The sequence below is a fragment of the Heloderma suspectum genome, chromosome 17 (assembly GCF_057233095.1).
Source record: "Heloderma suspectum isolate Gila_16-S chromosome 17, 16-S_ref, whole genome shotgun sequence".
In the NCBI taxonomy this organism is placed as follows: domain Eukaryota; kingdom Metazoa; phylum Chordata; class Lepidosauria; order Squamata; family Helodermatidae; genus Heloderma; species Heloderma suspectum.
This window is the reverse complement of record NC_139474.1, coordinates 10,014,837-10,041,208: the sequence shown is the minus strand read 5'-3', so window position 1 is coordinate 10,041,208 and position 26,372 is coordinate 10,014,837. Positions and strand designations below refer to the sequence as shown.

The 26,372-nt window shown below is 50.8% G+C and overlaps 1 protein-coding gene across 6 annotated transcripts in view; it reads left to right on the top strand.

Annotated features, from left to right (window-relative positions):
• The first annotated feature begins 1,239 nt into the window (after window positions 1–1,239).
• Window positions 1,240–26,372, top strand: part of GANAB (glucosidase II alpha subunit) — a 49,767-nt gene continuing 24,634 nt past the window's right edge. Inside the window, exons 1-6 of one of the 6 annotated variants that reach the window (XM_084824003.1) lie at window positions 1,240–1,393; window positions 17,399–17,500; window positions 17,761–17,869; window positions 19,819–19,946; window positions 22,015–22,194; window positions 23,763–23,828. In XM_084824003.1, the coding sequence (XP_084680129.1) occupies window positions 1,305–1,393; window positions 17,399–17,500; window positions 17,761–17,869; window positions 19,819–19,946; window positions 22,015–22,194; window positions 23,763–23,828 (674 nt within the window). In that variant the 5' untranslated portion in view covers window positions 1,240–1,304. Of the gene's footprint in view, window positions 1,394–5,543; window positions 10,084–12,357; window positions 12,394–16,390; window positions 16,762–17,398; window positions 17,501–17,760; window positions 17,870–19,818; window positions 19,947–22,014; window positions 22,195–23,762; window positions 23,829–26,372 lie in introns of those variants that run through there. The other 5 variants (XM_084824000.1, XM_084823999.1, XM_084824002.1 and 2 more) reach the window with 5 other exon arrangements.

The window sequence follows — 26,372 nt, the reverse complement described above, 5'->3', positions numbered from 1 at the left end:
TACTACAATTTCCCAGCAATACAATATTCTAATGAGGACACCACAGTAACAAAAAGAAAAGGAAAAAGAAAAAAAAGGAAAAGAGGAAAAGAAGCAAAGAAAAATGAAAGTTCTTTCCCTCCCCCTCCCCTTTAAAGGATTAAGTTTAAACTCCCAATACCCTGCGGCCTCCGATGCTATTCTATTTAAAAAAAATATAACATTAACAATCTTACAATTTAATAAGCAACTTTACATTTCAATATCATATCATCAATCTTAATATCAAAGAAACAGGCCTACAGTTCATTCCCAGTAGCCTATAATAATAATTAAAATACAGTGTTATATAATAAAACAAAATAAACCTTCAACAGTCAGTAATGTATTTTATACTAGATATATAAATGCATGTGCACAATACACCTTCAAACAATATATTTAAATAGAGCATATATCTATTTTGGCATAAAGAAATAAAAAGGAAAAACAAGATGAAAGAGAAATGAATATATGTATACTCCAATATATTCTTGATTCCCTAATCCTCCTCTTTGGTTTAGCTTGTAAATTCTTTGGGGCATGGATCTGTGGTGTGCTGTCTGGACAAGTCATTAAGAATTGATGGGCTTACCTGTTGTTGAAGGTGCCACAAGGGTCAGTTACTTTTATATGCAGCATACACATCTTGTTTTTGGCAAGTTGCCTGTAAAAATAAGTTCTGGGTGGTGGCTGGCAATTCTAGCATGGGGTTACAGGTATGTTGAGGAATTCCTCAAAGTGTGCCAGGCTCTTGTCTTTATAGCTACAAGGGTTGCAATCCTATATCTACTGACCTGGGAGTAAGCCCCACCAGTGGATGCTGGTGGCTCCAATTTCGGTCGGGCTGCGAATGTATTCTGGCTTTCAGTCAGAACCAGCCAGAACTCTAAAGGAACTGTCCAAGGTGCTGAACCTATTTTGAGGATAGGGCTCGGCACCTTGGATAGCTCCTTTAGAATCCTAGCTGGTTCTGGCAAACCCATAATGGTTTTACAGTCCCACCGAAATCGGAGCCACCAGCCTCCACTGAGTCCTACTAACCACAATGGGGCTTTCTTCTGAATAGACACTAGGATTGCGCTGCAAGCGTTCTTTAGACAGAAAGTGGAACGTTAGTATCGGGTGGTCTAGGAACCAGCACGGACTTTTTTTAAGGAGAAACGCTTTGTGGGCTGATTTTATGCTTCCCCCAACCATACACCGTGCGCAGGCGCGGCAGAGGGGCGGTGGAAAGAAAAGCGAAAAGGGACTGGTCATTTCCTAACTTTTTTCCCCCGGCCGGCATGTCCGCTCTGTGTGATCCCCCGGGGGTGGCGGGGCCTCCCGGGTCCGCCCCCAGCCCCAAGCCGGCAGTCGCCCCTCCATCGCTCAGGTACTGGATGTCCCGCCTGCCTATAGGGGATTGGTAGGGGATTGGGAGGGATTTCCCCCTAGATTGGAGCCTCCCCCAACCCTGCATCTCGTGGGACTTTGCAGGTTGAGGGTTGTGGTGATTGCTCAGGTTGCTTTAAAAAGGATCAGGTTGCTCAGGTTACTTATAAAAGGATCATCAATATAATGCCATCAGTGTTCATGGCACTTCGGAAAAATATAAAAGAGGCCAGGTCGCTGCCCCGAGTAGCTGACAATCTAAGCTTCGAAACAGCAGAGGGATAGGATGGATTATTTCATTTACATGTACTTTATCTAGTCATTATTAGTTATCATCAACATACTGAGAGACAATCTGGTGAAGTGACTAGAATGTCAGACCAGGAATGAGAGAAACCCAGATTCAAGTCCACACTCTGCCTTAAAGCTTGCTGGGTGACTTCAGTTGCTCTCAGTCAAACCTACCTCATAGAATTGTTGTGAGGATCAAGTGGTAGTGATGGGGAGAGGGGGGATAAAAGTGTAAATAATAAAAACTGAGTAACTTATGTAGTCCAGTTACCACCCCTCTTACTTCAGATGGTGGGTACCCAGAGAAAGGTCTCAGTAGATGGTCTTAACCAGGGATGGGGGGAGAATAACATAAATACAAAAGAAGGTGGATCCCTGCCTCACGGAGCTTACAATCTAAATGTCAACAATAAGGGAGACAGTGGAGGGAAGGGAAGAAGACAGACATAGAGTTGCAGGGCTAGGTCCCACCAGAGGAAAGGGTCCCTCCGTCTCTAGTCTGAAACCATCTACTAGCACCCCATTTTATGGGTCCATGGTGGACATTCTCTACAGGTTAAGAATATGGTGGTGGCCATCAGCCTAGGTGGTGTTAAAAGAAGGATTAAACTATGATGATGCCATCCTCAGAGTACAGGGCTCTTTACAAAGTAACATATGGCAGAGGCTCTCAGTGGTCTGAGGACATGCTTTCCATGCAGAAGATTTCAGGTTCCACCTTCAGCATCTCCAGTTAAAAAGGTGGAGAGCTGCTGCCAGTTACAGTAGACAGTTCTAGGCTAGATGGGCCAATAGTCTGACTTGGAGTAAAGCAGCTTCGGATATAGCAAAACAGGAGCCTGCCCCACCGAGTTTATAATCTAAATTTCAGCAATGAAGGAGACAGTGGAGGGAGAGGAGGAAGACAACAGGCAAAGGGTGATAGAAGAATGTCAACAGATGCCATAAGTTCTTGTTCTGGGGGGGGTTGCAGGGGGAGGTCCCCTCAACTTGGTGCCCTCCAGATGTGTTGGATTACAGCTCCCATTATCCACAGCCAGCACAGTCAATTCTGCCTGGGGTGACAGCAGTTGTAGACCAAAAGATTTGGAGGGTGCTGGGTTGGGGAACGCAGAGCTATTCTGACTGGCAGTGGCTTTCCAGGGTCTTGGGTGAAGAGAGATTTTTTCTATCACCGGATTGGGACAGTGGGCTGATCTTGGGCCCCCATCAAGCATCCAGCCTCACCACACTCTGAAGCCATCTCTCAGTGTAGTTCCATATACTTAGAGGCTTCATTTTGGTAGTAGGTGGGAACAAATTTATTTATTTTTTTTTAAATCTAAGCTGATTTGATTTTCGAGGGCAGTGTACAAAAAAATTATTCAGCCAAAATACAATACAATAAAAAATACAGTCCTCATAACAGACAGAGAGGCAGCAGAACTGAAATAGCATAAATAAAAATATCTTAGCCTGGTGCTGAAAAGATACTAAAATTGGTGCCAAACCCCAGGGAAAGAGATTTTGTGGAGAGATTTGAAGGAATCCATGGAAGACAGGGGTTCTCAGCAGCTATTTGCCGTGATGGCTAAATGGAACCGCCATGTTCAGAGGCAGTCTAGCTTTGAATATCAGTTGTTGGGGGCAAATTGCAGTGGGGGGGGGATGTTGGTTTCTGGCACAGTCCTTGAGCTTCAAGGGGCACTCTTGGAAATAGCACTGGACTAAGCACTGGACTTTTGGTCTGAACTAGCAACACAATATCTTAGTTGTTATGCTAGTTGGGGATTGTGTGAGATGTGTAACTCTTGTTTCTACCTAGATGGCATTGCATGAAGCAAGGAAAAGACACCACAGGCCTGGGATGAGAAATGCCTAGCTGTGAGACCTGGACACGAATGATATTGTGCTCTTTATTCAGAGCTGGTGTCTGCATTTGACATCCTTGGGCAGCTGCCAGGGCTTTGCCCACCTGGCAGCACCCACTACCCCCCTCCCCCAAGTAAAAAACATTTTCTGACCTGGCTGTCTGAGCTGGGCAGCTGTATCTAACTGCCATTTTAATTTCCTACAATCCCCCGGTGCAGCAACACTCCTGGGACATTGTGGGAAAATTAATGTGGTGGCTAGACTCAGCCACCTGCTGCTGCTTGTAGCACTACTAGCACCAAGTAAGTTCAAGGAGGCTCAACAACAGAAGAGGGGTCCCACTACAGGTCACATTGCCCAGGGCCCTCTTCCAGTCTGGAGCTGGCTCTGCCTTTATTAGACCATCTGCCTTAGTATGGTAGCAATGTTTTGAGTTTTACAGAGTGCTTTGTGTGGACAAGACAGCGGTAGGAAAAGAACCACCTAGGGCAGTTTTGTGTTTAGGCACTAGTGTGGTTGCCATACGTGGCTAGGAATTGCATGCAAGCTAGTGAGTGGAGGAAGAATGGAGTGCTGCATCCCTCCTCTGCTCCCAGCATCAAGGAAGGGAAGCCACCTCTTCAGTGCCTAGCATAGATATGCAGTTCTCCGGCTCTCCTCTGCTAGGTTGCAGTAGGCTAGTAAAAACAAGTTTTGTAGGCTAGTAACTCATTTACAAGGCTGACCTATAGCCTCCCACTTCTAAAATCCATTATAGGCATGAGGCTCTCCCAACATAACAACAACATTTAAAGTTTCTCCATTCCTCTTGTCCGTGTCTGAGGGTGATTTTTCCAGAATCAGTTTTGACAGGAAGCTATCACCACTTGGTGACTCCTACCCCCACTGTTATTCTCTTATGGTCAAGCTTTCTTTCGAAGATGCCTCTTATAAAGTCAGCAATAGAGTCAATCATATTTTGAAGTAGATTTTTAAAAAACAAATCACAGGGATAGTAAAACAATAGCTCTGTTAGGGTGAGCCACTGTTGACAAAGTGGAGTGTGAGCTTTTGAGTTACAGAGAATACTTTTTCAGAAAGGGTAGGAAAAAAAGAACATTTGAAAAGGGGGATATTTCTGCGGGAGGCCCTATGGTGTTAAACTCTGTCTACAGTCTGTTCAGAACATAAGAAGAGTCGTGCTGGATCAAACCAAGGATCCATCTCGTCCAGCATTCTGTTCACACAGTGGCCAACCGGATGCCCCAATGGGAAGCCCACAAGCAGGACATGTGCGGAATAACACCCAGTCGTGTTCCCCAGCAACTGGAGCATATAGGCAAACTGCCTCTGTTACTGGATGTAGCATATAGCCATACGGACTAGTAACCATTGATAGCCTTATCCTCCATGAATTTGTCCAATCCCTTTTTAAAGCCATCCAAATTGGTGGCCATCACTACTTGTGGTAGCAAACTCCATCATTTAAGTATGCACTGTGTGTGAAAGTCCTTCCTTTTATCTGTCTTGAATCTCCCACCAATCAGCTTCATGGGATAACCAATACTGGGTTCTAGTATTATGAGGCAGCAAGAAAAATGTCTCCCCATCTCCCTCCCTGTTTCAATCTTAAGATGATAATGGAGTAAACCCTTGCATACAAAGGAAGTTAGAACTGTAACTTGTGCAATGGATCTCTGGTTATGTAATAGCACACTGGGATAGAGAAGTAACTGGAGTCTCTCCAGTTAGGTGAATTGAATCCAGTACTAATTGGAACTAACAGGTCTCTTATAGGGCACAAAACAAAACCAAAGAAAAGTATGTTCTGCTTATTAGCTGCACTGAACATTTTTTTTAAAGTAGCCTAAATCTAATCACACTCTTAATCTGATCCCAAGTAGACTCCTTCACAACAAAGCTTGACTGTGGGAGAATATCAGAAAACTCACTATGTGATGACCTTTTTTCCAACCCCCTCAAGCTCCTATTGACTCAAGGCTCACATGTTTATTTTTTTCCTCCTGCAGTTCCCAAGAGCTGGCCCAGGAGATCAAGGCCTTCCTTAGCGGCGTTGACCCTGTGCATGGTAACAAGCTCACCATCAAAGAGCATGCCCGCTGTGCCATTTTGTTGCTGCGTAGTCTGCCCCCAGCCCGCAGCGCCGTCCTGGACCACCTCCGGGGTGTCTTTGATGAGTATGTGTGCACCTACTTGCTGGAGTTGGAGAGCAGCGATGGTGGGATGGGCTCCATCCGCTCCCAGGGCCCCAACCTGGACGACGTGGTGCAGGAGATCCAAGCCGTGCTGTCTGAGTTTGTCCGCATGAACCCCAAGGCATGGGCGGGCTTGGTCTCGGCCTGGTCCATAGACCTGATGGGGCAGCTGAGCAGCAAGTACGCTGGCCGGCACGGTGTGCCCCACGCCAGCAGCCTGAATGAGCTGCTGCAGCTGTGGATGTCATGCAAGGCCACGCGGACACTGATGGAGATCTACACTCAGTGCCTCTCCTCGATGATTAGCACCTGCCCGGACGCCTGCGTGGATGCCCTGCTGGACACCTCTGTCCAGCACTCGCCTCACTTTGACTGGGTAGTGGCCCACATCGGCTCATCCTTCCCCAGCACCATCATCAACCGCGTGCTCTCCTGTGGGCTGAAGGACTTCTGCATGCATGGGACGGCCTCGGCCGACCTCCTCCTCTTCCCCAGCTCCACGGCCGCTGACAAGCGGGTGCCCAAGATTGCCTCAGTGGTGGGCATCCTGGGCCACTTGGCCTCTCGCCACTCGGCCAACATCAAGCAGGAACTGCTGCGGATGTTCCACGGCAGCCTGGGCCCTGCCTGGGACCAGCAGCAGAAAGCCACTGTGCCCTTCCTGCTGCAGCTGGCTGTCATGTCTCCCACTCTGCTGAGCACCATCTCAGCCGAGCTGGTGGACTCCCTCAAGCCAGCTGTGCTCAATCAGCTGCACCAGCACTTTGCTTCGCTGCCTCGGGAGGACCTGGAGAACATGGTCAGCATCGTGGTACACCTCATCTGCCAGACCTCTGGAGGCGCTTATCGCACTCTGCAGTTCCTCATTGGCACGGCCATGCCGGCATCCGTCATCACCACCCCAGGCCTCGCCGTTCACGACAGCGTGCGGGAGGCGTGTGACCGCGTCATCCAGCTCCTGCTGCTCAACCTCCAGAAGCTAGTGTACAACCGGGGCTCGGCCAGCTTGGCGGAGGCCCCACCCCGGGCGGTGCCTTTCTTGGATGAGCTGAAGGGCCATGTGCGGGAGCTGTGTGTGGAGACCTTGCGGCTGGAGAGGAAGCGTTTCCTCTGGCAGCACCAGCTGCTGGTCCTCCTTTCTGTCTACTGCACCCCAAGCTGTGCCAGCGAGGCCCTCTTCTACTTGCTGACTCTGGCCAAGAGCCAGGAGGAGCTCAGCCTGGCCACCCAGCTCTACTCCGTGCTCAGCTCATGCATGAGCGACCTGCTGCCTGCCACAGTCAAGAAATGCGTGTGCCAGATTCACGCCGGGGGCCTCTCTGAGCAGCACACGGCCCAGCTCTTCCAAAACCTGGCCTTGATCATGCAATGGGAGGGTGAAGGCCCCGCCTCTATGGGACACCAGTTGGGCCAGGCGGTCTCATGGCATGCCAGTGACTTCGGCCAGCTCCTGCTGCACCGCAACCGCGAGGTTGCCCAGGCAGCCTCCTTGCTCCTATCTGTTTGCCCCATGCCAAGGGCCATCCGGCCAGCTCACCTCCTTTTCCTCGTCCGTTCCGCCGTGCACCACTTCTTCTCAGTGCTGCGCTGTAAGTGTCCCATGGGCATCAGCTATGGGGGCCGCCTCCTCTGCTGCCTGAGCGGAGCCTCGCCCACGGCCAGCAAGGCCATCCTTCAGTACCTGGTGGAGGGAGCCCTGCACCCGGGCAACGCTGAACTCTTTGGCGGAGTTGCCGAGCCCCCCGCCACCGGGAATGAGGCCGCCCTGGAAGGTGCCAAGCTCTCCCTGCTAGACATCAACCGCCGCTTCATGGCAGCGGTGAACTTCTCGGGCAGCGTGTGGTCGGTGTTCCACGCTGGGGTGATTGGGAGGGGCCTAAAGCCGCTCCACGCCCCTCACCTTCGAGAGCTGGAGGAGATCTCTCACAATGTCCAGACCTTCCTGGGCTTGTTGCTGCAGTGCTGTGGGGCAGGGCGTGGCAGCCCAGAGCCCCCCCAGCGCATCACTGTCAGCCCTGAAGCGGCAAAGACGGTGGCCGTGGTCCTTGTGGAGTCTGTCTGCCCTGATGTCACCAACAGCGAGCTGGCGTGGCCTCCTGAGGAGCATACCCGCAACACGGTGGAACGGGATATCCAGATTGGGCGGTCCTTCCGGGACAACCCCCTGCTCTTCCAGCTGCTGAACCTGGTGGCGGCAGGGCAGCCGGCCTTGTGCTACTGCTCAGTGCTGCTCCGGGGCCTCATGGCAACCCTGATGGCACACTGGGAGGCCTCGCGGGAGAACGACACCACCAGCTCACCTTGGCATTTGCAGGCCTCCTGTGCCCTGGTGGCCTGCATGGGGGAAGGCCACCTCCTCCCTCCCGTGCTCAGCAACATGCATGAGATCTTTGACCAGCTGGCCCCCTTTGAGGTCCACCTCCTGCTCCTCAGCGTCTGGGACTACATGCGCGACAACAGCCCACTGCCCCAGAAGTTCACCTTTGATGCTGGCACGGGCCTCTTCTTCCGGGACTTTTCCAGAGACATGGACGTCGGCAAATACCTCTGCGTCTTACACAGCGTCCTGCATAAGAACATTGACCGGCTGGGGCTGCTTTCTGGGCGGTTCCACACTTAGCCACTTCCTTGCTGATCTGCCCTTTGGGGTTCAGCCTGTTGTGATGCTGTTAGGGGCAAGAACATTCTGCCTCTTAAAAACTCTGATTCTGATGGTAATCTGATGAAAAACTGTTGCACGGTTTGTCCAGGTGTGCAGCAGGAGGAGGTGCCATGGGGAGGGAGGGTGCAGATGGTTCTGATGTCGTTCTCCCTTTCCATTTATACCCTCAGCCTTGCTGAAAAATGACCCTAGCTGGTGTCTACAGTTTAGTTTATGGAAGGCTCTATGAAGCGAGTGTTGAAAATACAGTAATGAGTAGAAATACGTTTTTGTTTCTTAAAGAAAAACTCAGCCTGTTGCAAGTAGGCTAGCTGCCAGGATGAGTTTACCCTAAAGAGTGTTGAGTGCTTTTGTTAAAGCTGGACCTAACAGTTGCTAAATATAGTCTCACCTACAGTGCTGTGCATCATGTGACGCAGGCACCAATGTCACCTGATGTAGCCACATCCAGGTAGTGTGATGTGTGGATGGTTGAAGCTTCTGCAGTTCACCACCTCCTCTTCCAGGTTGATTAGGCCAGAAAGCAAGGGATATCTGTTAGTTCATTGCTCCAGGTTAGATACAGCCAGTTTCTGGGTTGACCTGCCATAGAACCTAGATCACAGCAATGCTGTTGAGAATCCAAACAGGCTGCAAAGCCTGTGCAGAAATGCATTCCTTAATATACAGAAAAAGGGGGAGAGAGGAGAATTTGCTGATCAAATTACCCTGCATTAAATAAATAAAATAAACATTACCTAGTAAGGAAAGGAAAGGTAAGAAACACTTATTGGCCTGATCAGTTGGTGTAAGAGTGTGCAAACCTTTCTCGTTACGCAGAGCTGATGCAATTTTGTCCTGCTGAAGAGTTCTGTGTAACTCATGAGGGTCGCATACTTCTGGGTTACACAGAGCTCTTCAGCAGGCCGAAAGTATGCCAGCTGTCTGTGTTAACTGAAAAGCACTTCAACCAGAGGAGGGGTTAGCCAATATTGCCTTGCTTTCTTAACAGCGCAATACTATGCATGTTTAGACAGAAAAAAGTCCTACAGTTCCCAGCATGCTGGGAGTTATAGGACTTTTTTCTGTCTAAACATGAACAACCTTGTGCTCTCAGATTTGGGGGGGGGGGGCAGACAGCAATCACTGTCTATGCTAACTTGCGTCACTGAAGTATGGTTTTGTTAACTGGTTCTGCCTCCAAGCAAGGAAGGGTGGTCATCTGATTGATGATTCTTGGAGCGGATCAGAGCCAGCCACCACCTCCCACTCATGTTCCTGATGATGTGATTTCTCTCTTGGCATTACAGATATGCGATCACCTTATCCTCCAGTAGGTTTTTCCACCCACACCAGTGCTGCTGGTATGAGCAGCTGGTCATGGTCCAAGAGCTTGCTGTATTGATCCCTGTGCAGTCAACTACTCATCTATGTACCAGCTCAAAGAGATTTGTGCTAGTGCTGTATTTGGGATATTTCTTCTGGGCCTCCTTGGGCCTAGATAGCCTCAGGGGAGTCGTTCCTTTTCTTTTGGGGACAATTCAAATGCTAGAAAGAGGTTTATTTCAGGCAGTAAGGCAGGCACTGAAGACGGAGTTCTTGTCGCCAAGCATTTTTAGCAGGGCTGGAGGGTTGCTGGTTTTCTCTTTCGTTTTACATCATCAGAGCTCACTTGTTGTTTTTGGCTACTTCCTTTTCTGAATAAAAAAAGTGAACTTTTGCCACTCTGGTTTTCCTTTACAGCCAGGGGGCTGAAAGGTTTCCGTATGTGCATCTGTTAATTTCTCCATCTGGTGTGGTTGGGCATACTGGCATGAAAACAAACAAAAAACCTTTTACGCCTCTGCAGCTGACTTGGCACAAATAGAGTGGGTTCTACAGTGTGGGCTCTGTTCAGACACAACATTCCTGCAAATTTTAAAGACAAAAGGCCCTATACCACATATTTGATGTGCTTGTTGGGACAGACATACAGATACAGTCAGGGAGGCATCATTCTGTGTACATTTTCATAGAGTTTTAAGAGGTGATTTGGGTGGCAAATGAATACTGTTAAGGAGAGAAAATTAATCTATGAGAGAATTATCACTTTGAATTTCTGCACATCCACTGCATGTGGCGAGCAATCATATGGCCCCATGACAGTGTCTGAGGGGCCATAGGATATTTCAGATTTCCAGATCCCAGGTCAGAGAAAGCACTCTGACCTTGGAGATGGGAATCCGTGCTCCGCCCCCCTCCCCCTCACAGCTGGCACGGAAAGAACCGTACCAGCTGCCTCTCTGAGGTTGGGAACACAACCTTGGAGAGGGGGAAAAGGGGATGTTTCTGTGGCTGGGGTGCGGAGGAGACTGGAGAGGCCAGGATACAAGCAATCCTGATGCTTCTCCGGCCTCCTTCCCTCCCCCTCTGAAATGCTTTCGCCCATCTAATGAAAATGCAGGGGGGGAGGACAGGAAGGCAGAGAACGCCTCTGTCACTCCTTCCGCTCTGCACTAGATATCATAAACTCCAAGTTCAGGGGCTTACGATCATCGAGGGTGGAACCCATATAGGATTGCGCTCTTAATCTTGTGTGTGATAGCCCTGTCTGCTCTCCTGCTCTGCGTTTTCATCCTTGGTATGATTCTCCTGCCATTTTATTTCTATTACTTTTCTAATCTACCACTGCTCCAAGGAACTGAAAGTAGTTTATATGGTTCTTTCCCTCTATTGTATCCTCTCAACAACCCTGTGCAGTAGGTTAGGCTGAGAGAGAGACTGGCCCAAAGTTACTCACTGAGTTTCATTGCTGGGGGGAGGGGGAGATTTGAAACTGGTTCTCCTTGGGCCCAGTCTTACACTCTAGCGCATGGCTGGGAATGCTGGGAGTAGCAGTCCAACATATCTGAAGAGCGCCGGGCTGCTGTAACCACTACACCACAGCTGTTCTCTTCATAGTTCCTGATCTGGCCCCCAAGGGCAAGAGAACAAAGAAAGCCAGGTTGGGCCATTTGTCCAGTATTGCTTACTCCGACTGGCAGTAGCTCTCCAGAGTCTTGGGCAAAGAGAGGGCCTTTCCCATCATCTGCTCCCTGATCTTCTTAACTGCAGAGGCCAGGGAATGAACCTGGGCCCTTCCGCATGCTGGGCAGGTGCTCTTCCACTGAGCTGTAGTCCCACTCATAGTGATGGGGCTGGTACTGGTTTCCTCTTCCCCCGCTTCCCAAAAGGATCTTTGTCAGTTTCGCTTGTGCCTTGCCCAGAGCTGTTAAATGAAAATTTCGAAAGCTCCTTTGGTGTGGCTGCGGGGAGGGCAGGGTGCTGCCCTTCAAGGGAGATGGGTGCTTTAATAGAAGGGGATACACAGACCCAAATGAACGGAGCATCTGGCATCGTGAGGGAGAGCGTGTGTGTCCCCAAAAGACGAGTCACGAAGTGCGGGAGGGGGCATTGCAGCATGTGTGCGCGTGCGATGGGGGGGGGAGCTACTTCCTTTGTTTGCATTTGCTAGACGAGCACGTGAACACTCCTGCTGTGGTGGAACAAGGGGAGCGCGCTCTTACTTTATGAAGAGTTTTTAAATTGTATTCTTAACACTGGGGGAGCTTGTGTCACTTGGCACGAATGATGTCACAGGGGCTACCCCCTTATATTCCTCAGAGCGAGGCCCAGGCGTCCGAGGCTTTCCCCTCAGAGCAGAACCCAGACGATCCAGTTTCTCCTCGTTCCCCCAAACAGGCCTCAGGCGCGCGAGACGTTCCCCTCCGAACAGGATCCAGGGGTCCGGCCACCGTCCCTCCGGGCCCCGCCCCCCGGATGCCCGAGCGGCTGCCGGCACGCCCACGACCGAAGAGCTGGCTCATGCATAATGCAGCAGCGGGTGGGGGGGCCGCCGTGCGGCGTCTGGCCGGGCGATTCGAGGAGCGAAGGGGCGGGCTCGCCCTGCGGGAGCCAACCAGACGTGGGAGGGGCGGGGCCAATAGCGGCCGGCGGGCGGGGCCTAGCATGATCCAAGATGGCGACGTCGGAGGGGCCAGGGAGGTGAGAGTGAGGCGCGTTCGGTCTGATCGTGAGGGAGGCGGAGGGGGTCGGTCGCGGAGTAGTTCTCCCTCCTCACCAAAGGCCATCACCCCCGACATTACCTATTAACAGCCTTCTCCAACCGGGCTCCCTCTAGATGTGTTGGACTACAACTCCCATCATCCTCGAGCCGGTATGGACAACGGTCGTGCTGTCTAGGGCATGATAGGAGGTGTAGTCCAACAAGTCTGGACGGTGCCCGGTTGCGGAAGGCTGCCTTTTAACTTCTGGGACACCCCCTCCTTTGTGCCCCCTCTTCCAAATCCTTTCCATGGTTGCCTCAGTCTCTCCCCCACCTTATCCCCATATGGCCTGCCCCTGCCATAACCTCCTTCCCCCCCCCCAGCTGCTCCGCATCTAGAATCCCCTTCCACATCTCCCATCTCAGGTGCCGGTGTCTGTCTCTGCATCCCTCACTTGCTCTCCCCTGCTTTCCTCCCCATCACTCCCCAAACCTCCCGAATCTCCCTTTAAGCCCCCTCCGATTCCCCCTTTAAGCCCCCTCCGATGTTTACAAGACAGAAGTAGAGCCCTGCTGCGGATCAGACCCCATAAAAAATCCATTTTGTCCAGCATCCTGTGCCCTGCATTGGCCTCAGCCAGGTGCTGCCAGGGTGCACGCCTACGTCCCTCCATTGCTATTCATCTTCCTGTGACTGGTATCCAGAGGTAGACTCCCTCTGAACAAGAAGGTTCTGTTTAGCTGTCGTGCAGCTGATAGCCTGTGATAGACCTCTCCTCTGTAAGGATGCACCAATTGTCTTGCTGTATCAGACCAACGGTCTATTGAGCCAAATGTCCTGTTTCCAGCTGTGGGCAGCCAGATACTCCCAGGAAGCTCACAAGCAGAACATGAAAGCAACAGACTGGTGGGAGATTCAGGACAGATCAAAGGAAGGACTTCTTCACACAGCACATATAGTTACACTATGGAATTCACATCCACAAGATGTAGCGATGGCCACCACTTTGGGTGGCTTTAAAAGGGGATTAGACAAATTCATGGAGGATAAGACTATCAGTGGCTACTAGTCCTGATGGCTATGTGCTACCTCCAGTATCAGAGGCAGTCTGCCTATGTACACCAGTTACTGGGGAACGTGACGGGGAGGGTGCTGCTGTACTCATATCCAGCTTGTGAGTTTCCCATGGGCAACTGGTTGGCCACTGTGTGAACAGAATGCTGGACTAGATGGACCCTCAGTCTGATCCAGCAGGGCTCTTCTTATGTTCTCCTGCTGTTTGAATCCTAGTTGCTGAGGGCAGAGGTGTACTGCCATCCAAAATGGAGGTTTCTATCTTCCTATTCCTTCACCTCCCCCACCACTCTTCTGTAATCCCTTTAGCCAGACTGTACCTTATACCTTTTATATACCTCTCTTAAGACCCCTGTACACTTTCCCAGCAGCCGAATACTTTCCCTCTACAGTTGCTTGCTTATCGCTTTCAAATACTCACGAGTTTCTCTCCTCCCCACAGACTAGTTCTCTTCTTCCTCTTCTCCCCATCCCACCCCTGTTTCCATAGATCAGCCCTCCCAACCTGGTACCTTCCTGATGTGTTGGACTGCAACTCCCATAATTCCCAGCCAGCATGGCCAACACATCTGGAGAGTGTCAGGTTGGGGGAGACTACCATAGATCTTGTAGACTGCAGCATTGATTGCCATCTTACTCTCCTTTGTCTTTGCAATGACGTTGTGAAGCGGATGATCAATATTTCCATTTTATAGCTGGAGTTCAAGTGACATACCCAAGAGCACCTAAGAAGATCCATGGCTTAGCTGTGGTTTAGAGCCCAGGCTGTAGCACATTGGCCAGTCCACTGTGTGAGAGAGAGAGAGAGAGAGAGATAAAATCTCCATGAAGAAGTTCCATGTTGATCCCTTTAGATTTTTAACCATTTAATACTAAGTTACATCAACATTTTAAAGTATTTTTGTATGTTCATGTGGGCTAGAAACCTTCTTTGTCTGAAAGCAGAAGCTGAGTTTCATGAAAGCTTGCAAATTTTTGGTGCTCTAGGTTTCATATCATACTGTGTTAGGTGTGAGTGTGTAGATGTGAATGTTGATAGCCCCCTCGAAATACCTACGAGATGTGATGATTCCCCTCAGTCCTTAGCTTTGCTCTTCTGCCTGCTGTGCTCATGTCACATAAAACCATCTGCACAGATGTGTTGCTTTATGAAATCTTGACGGTGTCTCCACTCCCTAAAAAGGACAAGCCTCTGTCATAAGGAACTTAAAATGTACATTTTGGAAGGCACAACAGGCAAAAGAAGGGAGACTTTCCACAGCCCTTACTGCAGTGTCTTTTAAAAACTGGTATTTCGCAAGCAAGAGGTCCTAGGCAGGCTGCCCCTGCTATTGGTGGCTTGTCTGGAAACTGGAACTGACCTTTGCACCAGAAACGAGGGAGATGCCTGCCCTTTGTTCCCTCTCTGTATCCATAGGGGCCAGAAGCTGCTCCCAGTCACTGGAAACTTATTCTGTGGCTTGATCTAATCTTGCCATTTGTGGTGTGTGCAAGTCTCTTCTGCTAGAACAGATGTGGGCAGACTTTAGATAGGATCTTTTTTGGTTGGTTTTTCCCCCTGCTAGAATCCCACAGATTCAGAACCAGGTGCAAAATAGTGTTGTGGGGTGAAGTGGGGTGGGGTGAGCCCTTCTGCACACCATAAGCCAGAAACTGGGATAACCTGCCTACATAACTACAAATGTGACAAGTTATTACTACATAGAAGGGATTCAAACAGTCTTAATTTAGAAGAGGCAGGAAGTCTTTTTGCTGTCACTGTTGTCCAGTAATAGGGAGTCGAAGAACCATTGTCGATCTACAGCCACTTATTCGGGAGGGGCCATAGCGGTAGAGAATTTGCCTGGCATGCAGAAGGTTCCAGGTTCAATCCCAGCATCTCCAGGCAGGGCTGGGAAGGACCCTTGTCTGAAACCTTGGAGGGCTACTGCCAGTCAGTGTAGATTTGACCAATAGTCTGTGTTGGTGTAAAGCAGCTTCCTACATTCCTGCTGAAACCAGCCTCTGTTTCAGAACCGTGAGGACTGGAATCTTACTTTCTTCTCGTTAGGGGAAGGGCCTTAGCTCACCGGTAGAGCATCTGCTTTGCATGCAAACAGTCCCAGTTTCAGTTCCCGGCATCTCCAGGGAAGAAAACTGACATCTGAAAACTGTGGAGAGCAGCTGTGAGTCCATGGGGATCACCTCTCCCCAACCTGGCGCCCTCTGGATCAGTTGGATTGCAACACCTATTGTCCCCAGTCAGCATGCCCAACAGGCATGCTGGTTGGGGATGGTGCAAGTTATAGTCCAACAGATCAGGAGGACACTAGATTGGGGGAGCCACTGTTGGACCTGCTGGCTGGGAATGGTTGGAGTTGTTGCTATGTACCAGTGTGGAGATCTGTCAATAGATCCTGATCTGTCTTCTGCTCAGCACTGCTCCAGTGATGGGGGAAGGCACTCGGGAAGGAAACCATCATTCCATCGTGAGCCCGCAGACAGGGCTTGTCCTTTCCAAAGTCCTTGTACAGCGGCAAGTAATGTCAGGCATCGTTTAGAAATAATAGATAACCATTATGGTCTCCTCTTTTGTCTGGAGCTGAGGTTTCCCAGGAGGCCTATAGCATAATTGCTAGGAGAGAGTGGGCTAGGAAGTCCTTGGTTCAAATCTTGCTTAGGCCATGGACTTGCTAGCTGGGCTAAGGCAAGCACCCCTCTCTCAACTTCACTGCTCACCCTTTTTGTAATACTGATACTTAGCATATAGGTAGCATTTTCAAGTGTTCAAAATGCTTCATGTACAGTCCATTATCTCGTTGCTAACCCACAACAATCTGGGCCAGCACCAGGGGTCGGCATTGCTGGGCACCTGCCAAGGCCTGCTGCTGACCCGCTGATCACCTTGGCACTTTTACACTTCCTTCTCCTTGGCCTTGCAGTTGCTGCCTGTTCTCCCTGCTCTCCAAGCGTATGAAGAGTGACAAGAGCAAGGAGCTCACCCTCCGCTCCCGTTTCCCTTTCCTGGGCAATGGGACGGATTGGGCCCAGAGGATGAGGACAAGCCAATGTGTAGTGGTGACAGCAGCAAGAAGGTCTGCCCGCTCGGAATCTGGCCCCAGAGTCTCCCAAAATTGGGGCCGACACCAACTTGGACCAGTATTATAATCCCCATATTGCAACTGCCAGATCTTTTGGACTCCAACTCCCATCAGCCCCAACCAGTATTGCCAATGGTCAGGGGTGCTGGGAGTTGTAGTCCCCAAACACCTGGAAGGAGCCAAGTTGGGGGAAGGCCTGCCACCTTGCACAGGTAAGGACTGAGGCTGAGAGAGTGAGTGGCCCCTTTGGGAGTTCTTGGCAGAGGTGAAGGGGGGTTTCCTTCCAGAGTTGCCTTCTCCCATCACTAGAGCACTGGTGGGCAGAAGAGAGACTGAGACCATTGGTCCACCTGGCTCAGTACTGTCTGTGCCAGCCTTCCCTGGGCTGGTGCCCTCCAGATGTGTTGGACTACAACTTCCACCATCCCCAACCAGCATGTCCAATGCTCATATCGTCTGTCACAGGTTCTCCCAACCTGGTACCCTCTAGCAGTGTTGGACTACAACTCCCACCATTCCCAGCCAGCATGCCTACTGAACCTGGTAGCTGAGGTCAATGGGAGTTGTAGTCCAACACGTCTGGAGGGGGCCAGGTTGGGGAAGGTTGATCTCCACTGTCTAGTAGCTGCTCTCCAGGGTTTCAGGCAGGGTTGTTTCTCAGCTTTCCTTGAAGAAGCTGGGCACTGAACCTGGGACCTCCTGCATGCAAGCAGGTCCTCTACTGCTGAGCTAAGGCCCATCCGCTAAAAAGAAGAAAGTAAGATTCCAGCAGTGCTTGCCGCATCCTGCGGCGGTGGGGTCCGTGAGCTCAGGTTGCACCGCGTCACGAAGTGTCCTCTTTCTTGCTAGGCTCAGGATGGCAGCTGTTGCTTGGCTCACACTTTTCCTGGCAGCCGTCTCTGCTGTGGACAGAAGTAACTTCAAAACCTGTGACCAGAGTGCCTTTTGCAAGTAAGTTTCCATGCTGGGGTGGGGAGAGAGCCAGGAAAGGAGGGCTGGTGCTTATCTCTCTGACAAGGTTCCACTTCCCCAAGGAACTGATGAAGGGACAGGGTAATTGTCCTCTGCTGTGAACTGCACCTGGTACAGTCCTCTCGGGGTTAAAGCATACAGAGACAAACAAGTTGCTGCTCTCCTAAGAGGGGAAGGGAGGATAAAGGAGAGGTGACACTGAAGGTCTGCCTTCTGTAACCACGATTTCTCCTCCCCAGGCGCCAGAGGAGCGTGACAGCTGGGAGCTCCCCGTACAGGGCCTTGCTGGACTCACTGCATCTCAGCCAGGATTCCATGAAAATCCAGCTCATCAATGAAGCAAACAAGGTGAATCGCTGAACTGAAACTGCCTGGGCAGCCTCGAACAAGTCACACTCACACACTCTGCCTTTTTCTCTACCCCTCGCCTATCTTGCAGGGTTTCCTCATTGCGTTCCACCTGCCCCAAGCTCTTTGGCATTTGATTGGAAAGAAAACTTGCGAAATAATATGTATTTCAGGGGGCTTAAGCAAGTAAAGGCCCAGTTCAGCGGTGGGCAAGGTGGTGAAGCTGTGCCTTGCCCTGTACTGCTTCAGGCTGCAAGTGAAGGATCATGGGTTTAAGGCTGCACCACACTAATAGTTCCCCCTGCATTGTGAGAACTAGCATGTCAGGGAGAAGGTGGAATCCCTGTGTGGGGAATCTTAACTTTTTATATGGAGAAACACTGAATTATGCAGTTTCTCCCCGCCCCCAGCCTGAAGTGGTACAGTCCAGAAATAGCTGTACCACCTCATCTGCTGTTTGTCTGAATTCAGCCACAGTGCTTTGCTGGATTGTGGCCAAGGAAGCCTTTAACCCAGGAATGGGGAAGCTGTGGCCAGTGGTTAGGGATGATGAGAGGTGTAGTCTGACAGCATCCAGAGGGCCACATGTTCCCTTCAACCAGTGAACCTTTTACACCTCTATAGCGGGTCTCTGCAAAGAATTACTTTTTCAGATCCTGACTGTTCTTAGTATGTGTTTCAGCGGGGGAAAGGGGCTATAGCTCAGTGGTAGAGGGCCACGCTTTGTATGTGGAAGATCCCAGGCTCCAATGCTGGCATTGCCATTCTTTAAGGAAGTCCAGATAGCAAGTGGTGGGAAAGAGTGTGTCTGAGACCCCAGAGAGCCCCTGGCAGTCACTGTACCCAGTAATGGGCTAGATCAGTGGTGGATAGGGGCCCAAATACAAGCATATTGAGCTGAAAGCTCTTACTATTAGTAACTGAGCCTTAGGAGAGGCATTTCAGCCTTTTTGAATGGAGGTGTGGGGGGAACAACACAAAAGCCAGGAAACCACCAAGCAATTGGTAGATGTGGGAAAGGGGTGAAGCCAAGGGATAAGGGCGTGGCCTTCTGGGGATTCCAGGAGGGCCAGATTTGGCCCCCCGAGGTTGTGCACCCCTGCTGTAGCGCTTCTCTATCCCACAGTTGTCCTCCTTGCCACCCCCATTTCTCTTGTGTCTGCTCTCTTGCTGCCAACTGCAAATGTTTTATCCCTGTCTCTAGACTCGCCGTTCCCTGCAGCACTTTTACATCCCATAGCACAGAAATGTACCATGAGAGATCTGCAGTTCAGTGGTAGAGCCCTTGCTTTGCGTAGTCCTACATACAATCCCTGGGATCTCCGGGCAGGGCTGGGATTGGGAAAGGTCCCCTGTCTGAAACCCTGGAAAGCTGCTGCCAGTCAGTGTAGACTGGGGCATTGGACCTTGTTCTGTCCGAGGGCCAAGTTCAGTTTCCAAGACACTGTTGGGGGCCACATTCCAGTGGTGGGTGGAGCCAAAGGCAGAAGGGGTGGGGCCATAACACCAGCGTATTGTACCTTAAAGCGCTTACTGCCAGTAACTAAGTCTTGGAAGAGGCATTTCAGCCTTTTAGAACGGGGAAACAACTGCCCAGAAGGTGGGAATGTGCCCGCACCCCACCCCTAGAGCAACTCCAAAATTAAATTCGGTCCTCAGGCTGCAAGAGGTTTGACACCGCTGGTGTCGAACAAGATCTGACCCTGTTCTCTGCTTCCAGGTTAGGCTATCAGTGGCTACTGGTCATGATGGCTATAGATTACTTCCAGAATCAGAGGCAGTCTGCCTCTGTACGCCAGTTGCTAGGGAACATGGGTGGGAGGGTGCTTTTGCACTCGAGTCCTGCTTGTGGGTTTCCTGTGGGCAGCTGGTTGGCTACTGTAGGAACAGCATGCTGCACTAGATGGACCCTTGTCTGATCCAGCAGGGCTCTTCTTATGTATGTTCAGGTCCCTCTCCTCCTCGAGCTCTACGGCTTAAAAGGCAACATGACCCGGATCCGGATCAACGAGCTGAATCCGCTTAAGCCCCGCTACGAGGTACCCGACGTGTTAGTCCAGGACCCACCCACCACCAGGTATGTGGATGGAGGGCGGCATCCAAATGCAGAAGGAAGTCTTTGAACGGGTGGTGGTAGGGCGGGGGCAGGGGGGAGAAGACACGATTATTATTAAGAGAGAGAGATTATTTTGTGGGACTCGTCTCTCTGGGGGTGGGGGCAGTACAACATTCCTAGGAAGTTTCCCCTTCCCTCTCATGCCAAACACCTGGGTGTGAGGGGGAGAGGATGGAGCTCAGTGGAGCTCCAGGGGAGCCAAGGGGTTACGTATCCGTGGGGCTCCAGTGGTGTAGGCTGATGGGAAAAGGTGAATAGACTGTTTTGTTTGTATTGTTTCAATTACTTGAAAATCCAGTAAAGAACATGGGGGTGGGCAGGGAGCTGGGAATAAATAAAGAAATAAAAGCACACCACCCTGCACAGAGTAGGTCAGCATTCCCCAACCTTCAGATGTGTTGGGCTGCAACTCCATCAAGCTGGAAAAAGCTGGAGTAAGTAATGCCATGTAAAGAGGAGCAGATCGCCACACTGATGTACAGGTGGGGTTATTTTTTTTAAAGTATATATAGAAAGGCTTGTCACATTTGCACGATGTAGAGCAGGGCTGCAGGACCTCAAGCCCGGTAGCCGAATCTGACTTTCCAGGCTTCCCCAGATGGCCACGCCCCCTTTCCCCGGCCACCAATTGTTTGGCAGTTTCCTGCCATTTCATTTGTGCAGTTTTTTCCCCATTGTAAAAGGTTGAAATGCCTCTCCTAATATGCTGGTATTTTTTATTTCGGTCCTGCCTGCCACTGGAATCTGGCCCCTGAGAGCTTTTCTAAAATGGAATCTGGTCCTCTGGCTTTAAAGAAGTTCAACGCCCCTGGTGTAGAGGAAGCAGATTTTAAAACTCCCCTCTCTCCACTTCTCATAACTGGAATTCAGGGTCATCCACTAAAATTGACTGCAGGAGATTCAGGACTGAAAAAGGAATTCCTTCACTTCATGTTCTTCACTTGACAGAGCGTGTCGTTGACTTGTGTAACTTCCTCCTCCCCAAATTTGTCAAATCCCCTCCTAAAGCTGCCGAAGCCAGAGCTCACCACCACGTTTTGTGGGAGTGAATTCTACAAATCACCTTTGTGCCACACAAAGACATATTGACTGTGTTCACAGAACATGCTAACCCACACCCAGTGATTGAGTGTGCGTTGTTGTTGAACTGTGGGTTTGTTGAACCATGGGTCTGAAACCAGGACATTTCCCACAGGGTGGCATGTTAATCATGTCATATGGATTATTTTTCTCGAACAAGCCACCTTGAGAACACATGGTTTGTTACTGGTATGTTCAGGGAGGTTAACAAGCCACACTGCGTGGTTAACAAGCCACCTTGTGCAAAATGTCCTGGGTTCAGACAACACACTAACCCATGGTTCAACAAATAACCCACACTCACCCACTTACCGTGGGTTAGTGTGTTGTGTGAACAGTCTCATTTTTTCGACTGTTTGTCTCGAATCTACTCTCTGTCAATTTTATTGGCCGACCCCAAGTACGAGGGTCATGGGAAGAGGGGGGCGGGATCTCTCTTGCTCAATCTTCTCCAAAGCATGTGTACTTTTAGAATCCTCCCTCATGTCTTCCTTCAGCTATTTCTTTCCCCCTCTAAACTTAGAAATCCCAAATGATTTATAGCCCGGGGTTAGGAAACTATGAACCCTCCAGATGTTGGTGGAGTCCAAGTCCCATCAGCCCTAGCCGGCATGGCCAGTAGTCAGGCATGATGGGAGCTGTAATCCAACAACATACCCACCCCTGCTTTAGCCATTCCTTGTTGGGCTACGGGACTTCCTTTCAGTTTCTGATGGTTTTGTGGTGGAGAGGAGAGGGCCAATAGGAAACTATCCCATTAAGGATGCCAAGAAGATGGTAGTGCGGGTGGCATGGGGGCCCTTCAGCTTTGTCTTCTGCAGGGCTCCAGAACAGCTCTTGATGAGGGCATAAGCAATGAGGATCTCCCCTTCCTCCCCCCTCATCCCCCCCGGAACATCTATTTACTCATTTCAGCCGTGCCCTATTTTCTCCCCACCCCACTCCCAAGATTGTCTGTAACAGGTCGGGACGACAACAGCGTGGAGCTGTCCCTGGGCGACGGGGCCCACAAGCTCATCCTGACGGCCAAACCGTTCCGCATGGACCTGCTGGAAGGGCGGGAGCTGGTGCTGAGCGTCAACTCCAGGGGGCTGCTCGTCTTTGAGCACCTGCGCCAGAGGAAGGACTCGTGAGTACTGGGGATGCTGGCGGGCGGGCGGTTAGCTTCCCCTGGTTTTAGCTGGCGGTCACCTTCCTCGAGGAGAAACGGGAGGAAAGGCATCTGTTGGGTGGCAGGCGAGTGGGGTGGGGGGCCAAGTTGTAGTGTGCCGGACATCTTTTCCCTAGTGGAGATGGGAGCCTGCTGCTTAGGAGTGAGGGAGCGTCTTCCATTTGGCTTAGCAGTGACGGCTTTCAACCATGTTGGGAAAATGGCTGACATGGGGAGGTGGACTCCTTCTGGGCCTGCCCTGCCCTTTCCCAAGGGGAACCCACTGTGCATCTCCAGCAGGAGCGCTGATTCCTTTGGGAAGCTGAAGATCGCTTTCCCCCTTTAGCTGCAGTCCCCTTTCCCCCTGGCTTGGGGCACGCCTGTGGGCGGTGCTCACCATATCGCCCATAGCTACTCCTTATATCAGAGGTGCAGAACATCTCTCAAGCCCATGGGCCGAATCCCACTGGGGAGAACCTGGCGGGTGCTGCATTCCAGTAGTGGGTGGGGCCAAGGGCCAAAGGGGCGGGGCCAAAATGCCACATGCCTTAGCTGAAAGCTCTTACTGCCAGTAACTAAACCTCTGGGGAGGCATTTCAACCTTTTACATGAAGGCAGAAACTGCACAAAAGCCGGGCAACCACCAAACAATCGGTGGCTAGGGGAAATGAGGTGGGGCCAAGGGGAGGAGTGTTGCCATCGGGAACCCTTGAAGGCAAGGTCAGCACCCCAAGAGGGCTGGATTTGGCCCCTGAGACTGAGGTTCTGCACCCCTGCCTTATATATCCACTCCCTGGAAAGTGGGTGGCGCCAAAAGCCTCTGGCCCTGGCAGTCCCGTTCTCTCATTGGGCAAGCACTGGATGAGGGTGTGGCTTTGTGGTACTTCCAGTACAAGCCTCCCATCAACACCATTTTTCCATTTCAGCCAACATTTGGATAAGGACAGATGAGTGAAGACCTCTTGTATGTTTTTCTGTTTTGGGGCACGCAAGGTCAGATTTCATTGTCCGAGGAAGCTGTACCCAACCTGGTGCCCTCCAGATTTAGACTACAACTCCCAGGATTCCTGACCATTGGCTATGGTGGCTCGGGCTGATGGGAGCTGAAGTCCAAAACATCTGGAGGGCATCAGGCTGAGGAAGGCTAGTCCAGGGGGATGTGGACATTGGAGAAGAGGGAGGGGTATAATTTGGGGCAGCCTCCCCCAACCCAGCACCCTCCAGAGAGGTTGGGACTGCAACTCTCATCATCCCCAGCCATGGTGGCTTGGGATGATGGGAGCTGCAGTCCCAACCACTCTGGAAGGTGCCATTTCGGAGACAGCTGATTTAGGGAAAGCAGCAGGCTTTTCCCCATGCTGGTTGGAGGGGTGTCCTGAGTTTGTCCATCATTCCCTTCCCTCCTACCCCACAGGGCCAGATGGTGGGGTGGGCGTTGGGTGGGCGTTGGGAGGGTTGTGGCGTCTCCGGGGCTTCCGTGCACTGACTCTCGTTGTGTTTTCTGTTTTTGTTGGTTTGTGCCTCCCCCTCCCGTTCGCCCCCCCCAGTTTCTCGGAAAAAGTTAGTAGCACGGTCGTTAGCATTTGGGATAGGATCAAGAACCTTTTCTCTAGGTAAATCCGCAGCTTCTGCTACTGTTTCTCAACCCCCTTTCCGCTTGCCACACAGTCAGTGCTCTGCCCTTCCTTGCCCATCCAAGTCACTTGGGAGTTGTTGTGGGTTCTCCCCCCCCTTTGGTTGGGAGCTTGAGGGCTCCTGCTGCTCTCCTAAATCCTCGAGGAGAGGGCTTGAATTCCTTGGGCTGTGTGGTTAACTGCAAATCTGGCCTTGCGCAAGTGGGCGAAGTTCCATTTGTTGTGGCCCAGTACTAGGAGCAGCCAAATCAAAGCGTCAGGCACGATCCAGCCAGAGTTCAGCGCTCTTACACGCCGATGGAAAAGTTGAATCCCAGTGCTTAGCTTTCTCTAGATTTATCGCTGTTGCTTTTTATTATTAATACTCTCCCATCAGCGTATGTTGGGGTGGGGAACCATTGGCTGGTTGGAGTCCAGCAATGTCTGGGGGGTCGCCAGTTCCCCACCCCCTGGTATACATGGCGCCTTGCAGCATTACCTAGCCAAGGGACACAAGGTCCCTGTTCTCAAGGCACCTGCAGTCTTAAAACAGACAGTGAGGAAACAACTGAGGGAAGGGCAGATGTGGGCAAAAATGTTGGCTTTGGTTGGGATCAGAGGATTGGGAGTCAAGCTGAAGGCCAGGAAAAAGTAGGGCTTGAGGAGGGGTTTCAAGAAACCCGGACAAGTGGCTACATGTATGCGTTTGGAGAGGGAGTTACATGAATAAGGGGAATAAAACACTCTGGCTGGATTGTGCCATGTGTGTGTGTGTATGTGTATGATTTACAACTCTCTGGCAAGGTGGTTAATAAATGTGCCTGGCTCATTCACACATTTTTCAGTGTATACCTAAGGTGTTAAAAAAAAAAAACATGCATGAATGAAACAAACCTCTATCTAGTTCAAGGATAAGCAACCTGTGGCCCGCTGCCTAATTTCAAAAGCCCTCTGTAAGCGATCAGTAAGCAACCTCTGGCAAGTGTGATCTGTGCCTCCACAGGCAGCCTGATGGGTGGGGTGAAGGAGAGGGTGGCAAAGAGAGAGAGAAGGGGTGGCAAAGAAAGAGTGAGAGAGAATGGGGTGGCAGAGAGAGAGAAGTGGATGGCAGAGAGAGAAGTGGGTGACAGAAAGAGCAAGAGAGAAGGGAGTGGCAAAGAGAGAGAGAAGGAACTAGCAAAGAGAAAGAATGGGGTGGGAAAGAGAGAGGGAAAGGGGGTGGCAGAAACAGAGAGAGAAGGAGGTGGCCAAGAGAAGGAAAGGGAGTGGCAGAAAGAGGGAAAGGGGATGGCAGAGAGAGAAAATGGAAAGAGAGGCAAAGAGAATGGGGTGGCAAAAAGAGAGGGAGAGGGGGTGGCAGAGAGAGAAAAGGGGATGGCAGAGAGACAGGGAGGGAGGGAATGGGTGCTGTGCCCACTTTTGGCTCTGGCTCCATCTACCACTGGCTTCGGCCCTGCCCTCTGCCAGCATGCATACCCCCCTCTGAGAGATTAGCCCCTCCACAAAAGAAGGGTTCCTCACCCTGATCTATATAGGTAATAGATATGCAAAATAGAATATTGTGGCACCTTAATGATGTACAAGTTTATTGTGGCACAAGTTTCCACACGTTTAGTCCACAGATGCTTTTGCCACCATAAGGCTACAATCCTATGCCTGCTTACCTGAGATTAAGCCCCATTGAACTCAGCAGGAGTTACTTCTGAGCAGACATGTACACCTGTTAGTCTTTAAGGTGCTGTGAGATTCCTTTCCGTATACGTCATACAGTTTAAAAGACTCGGCAAAGTGCTGGAGTTGGCAGCTGCTCTCAGTTTAGTGTCCACTTGGTGACATGCCTGTGTTTACTGCCATGTCATGTGCGGGAAAACCTGGCAATGATGCCCGCAAATTACAAGCTACAGCTGGCAGTCACAGCTTTCTGATCTGCTTCCTCCTGCCTCCCCTCCCCAGTTAATTTCCAAGTATTGTCTCCCGAACCAAAACCTGCAAATGTAGCAGATTGAGGCCCATTTGGCTTCTTGTTCTGTACAACAGCATTTCCAGCAGCAGTTGCACCTCTTGGTTATGCCCAGTGCCAGTTTGGTATCAGGGGCCCCCCCCCACCCCCCGGGTATGTATGATTTCATATCGGAGAGGAAGAGATGCTTTTCTACCCCTTGTAGGGAGGACATGCTGATGAGTTGCTTGCCCTCACTTTGGTTTTATTTCAGTGTTGTAGAATCTCAGGCCTAGAAGAGAGCTTGTGTGTGTGCCTGAATCATAGGAACAAGGGAAGCTGCCTTATACTGAGTCAGACCCTTGGTCCATGTAGCCCAGTATTTTCGACACTGATGGGCAGCAGCGGCTCTCCAGAGTTTCAGGCATGAATCTTTCCAGCCCTACCTGGAGTTGCCGGGGATTGAACCTGCGACCTTCTGCATGCAAAGCAGGTGCTCTATCACTGAGCTACAGCTCCTCCCTAATCCCTTAACCCACACAATCCCATGCAATAAAAGGGGTTATTGGACACATTCTAAAACATTTTGGCTTGTATGGGGCAAC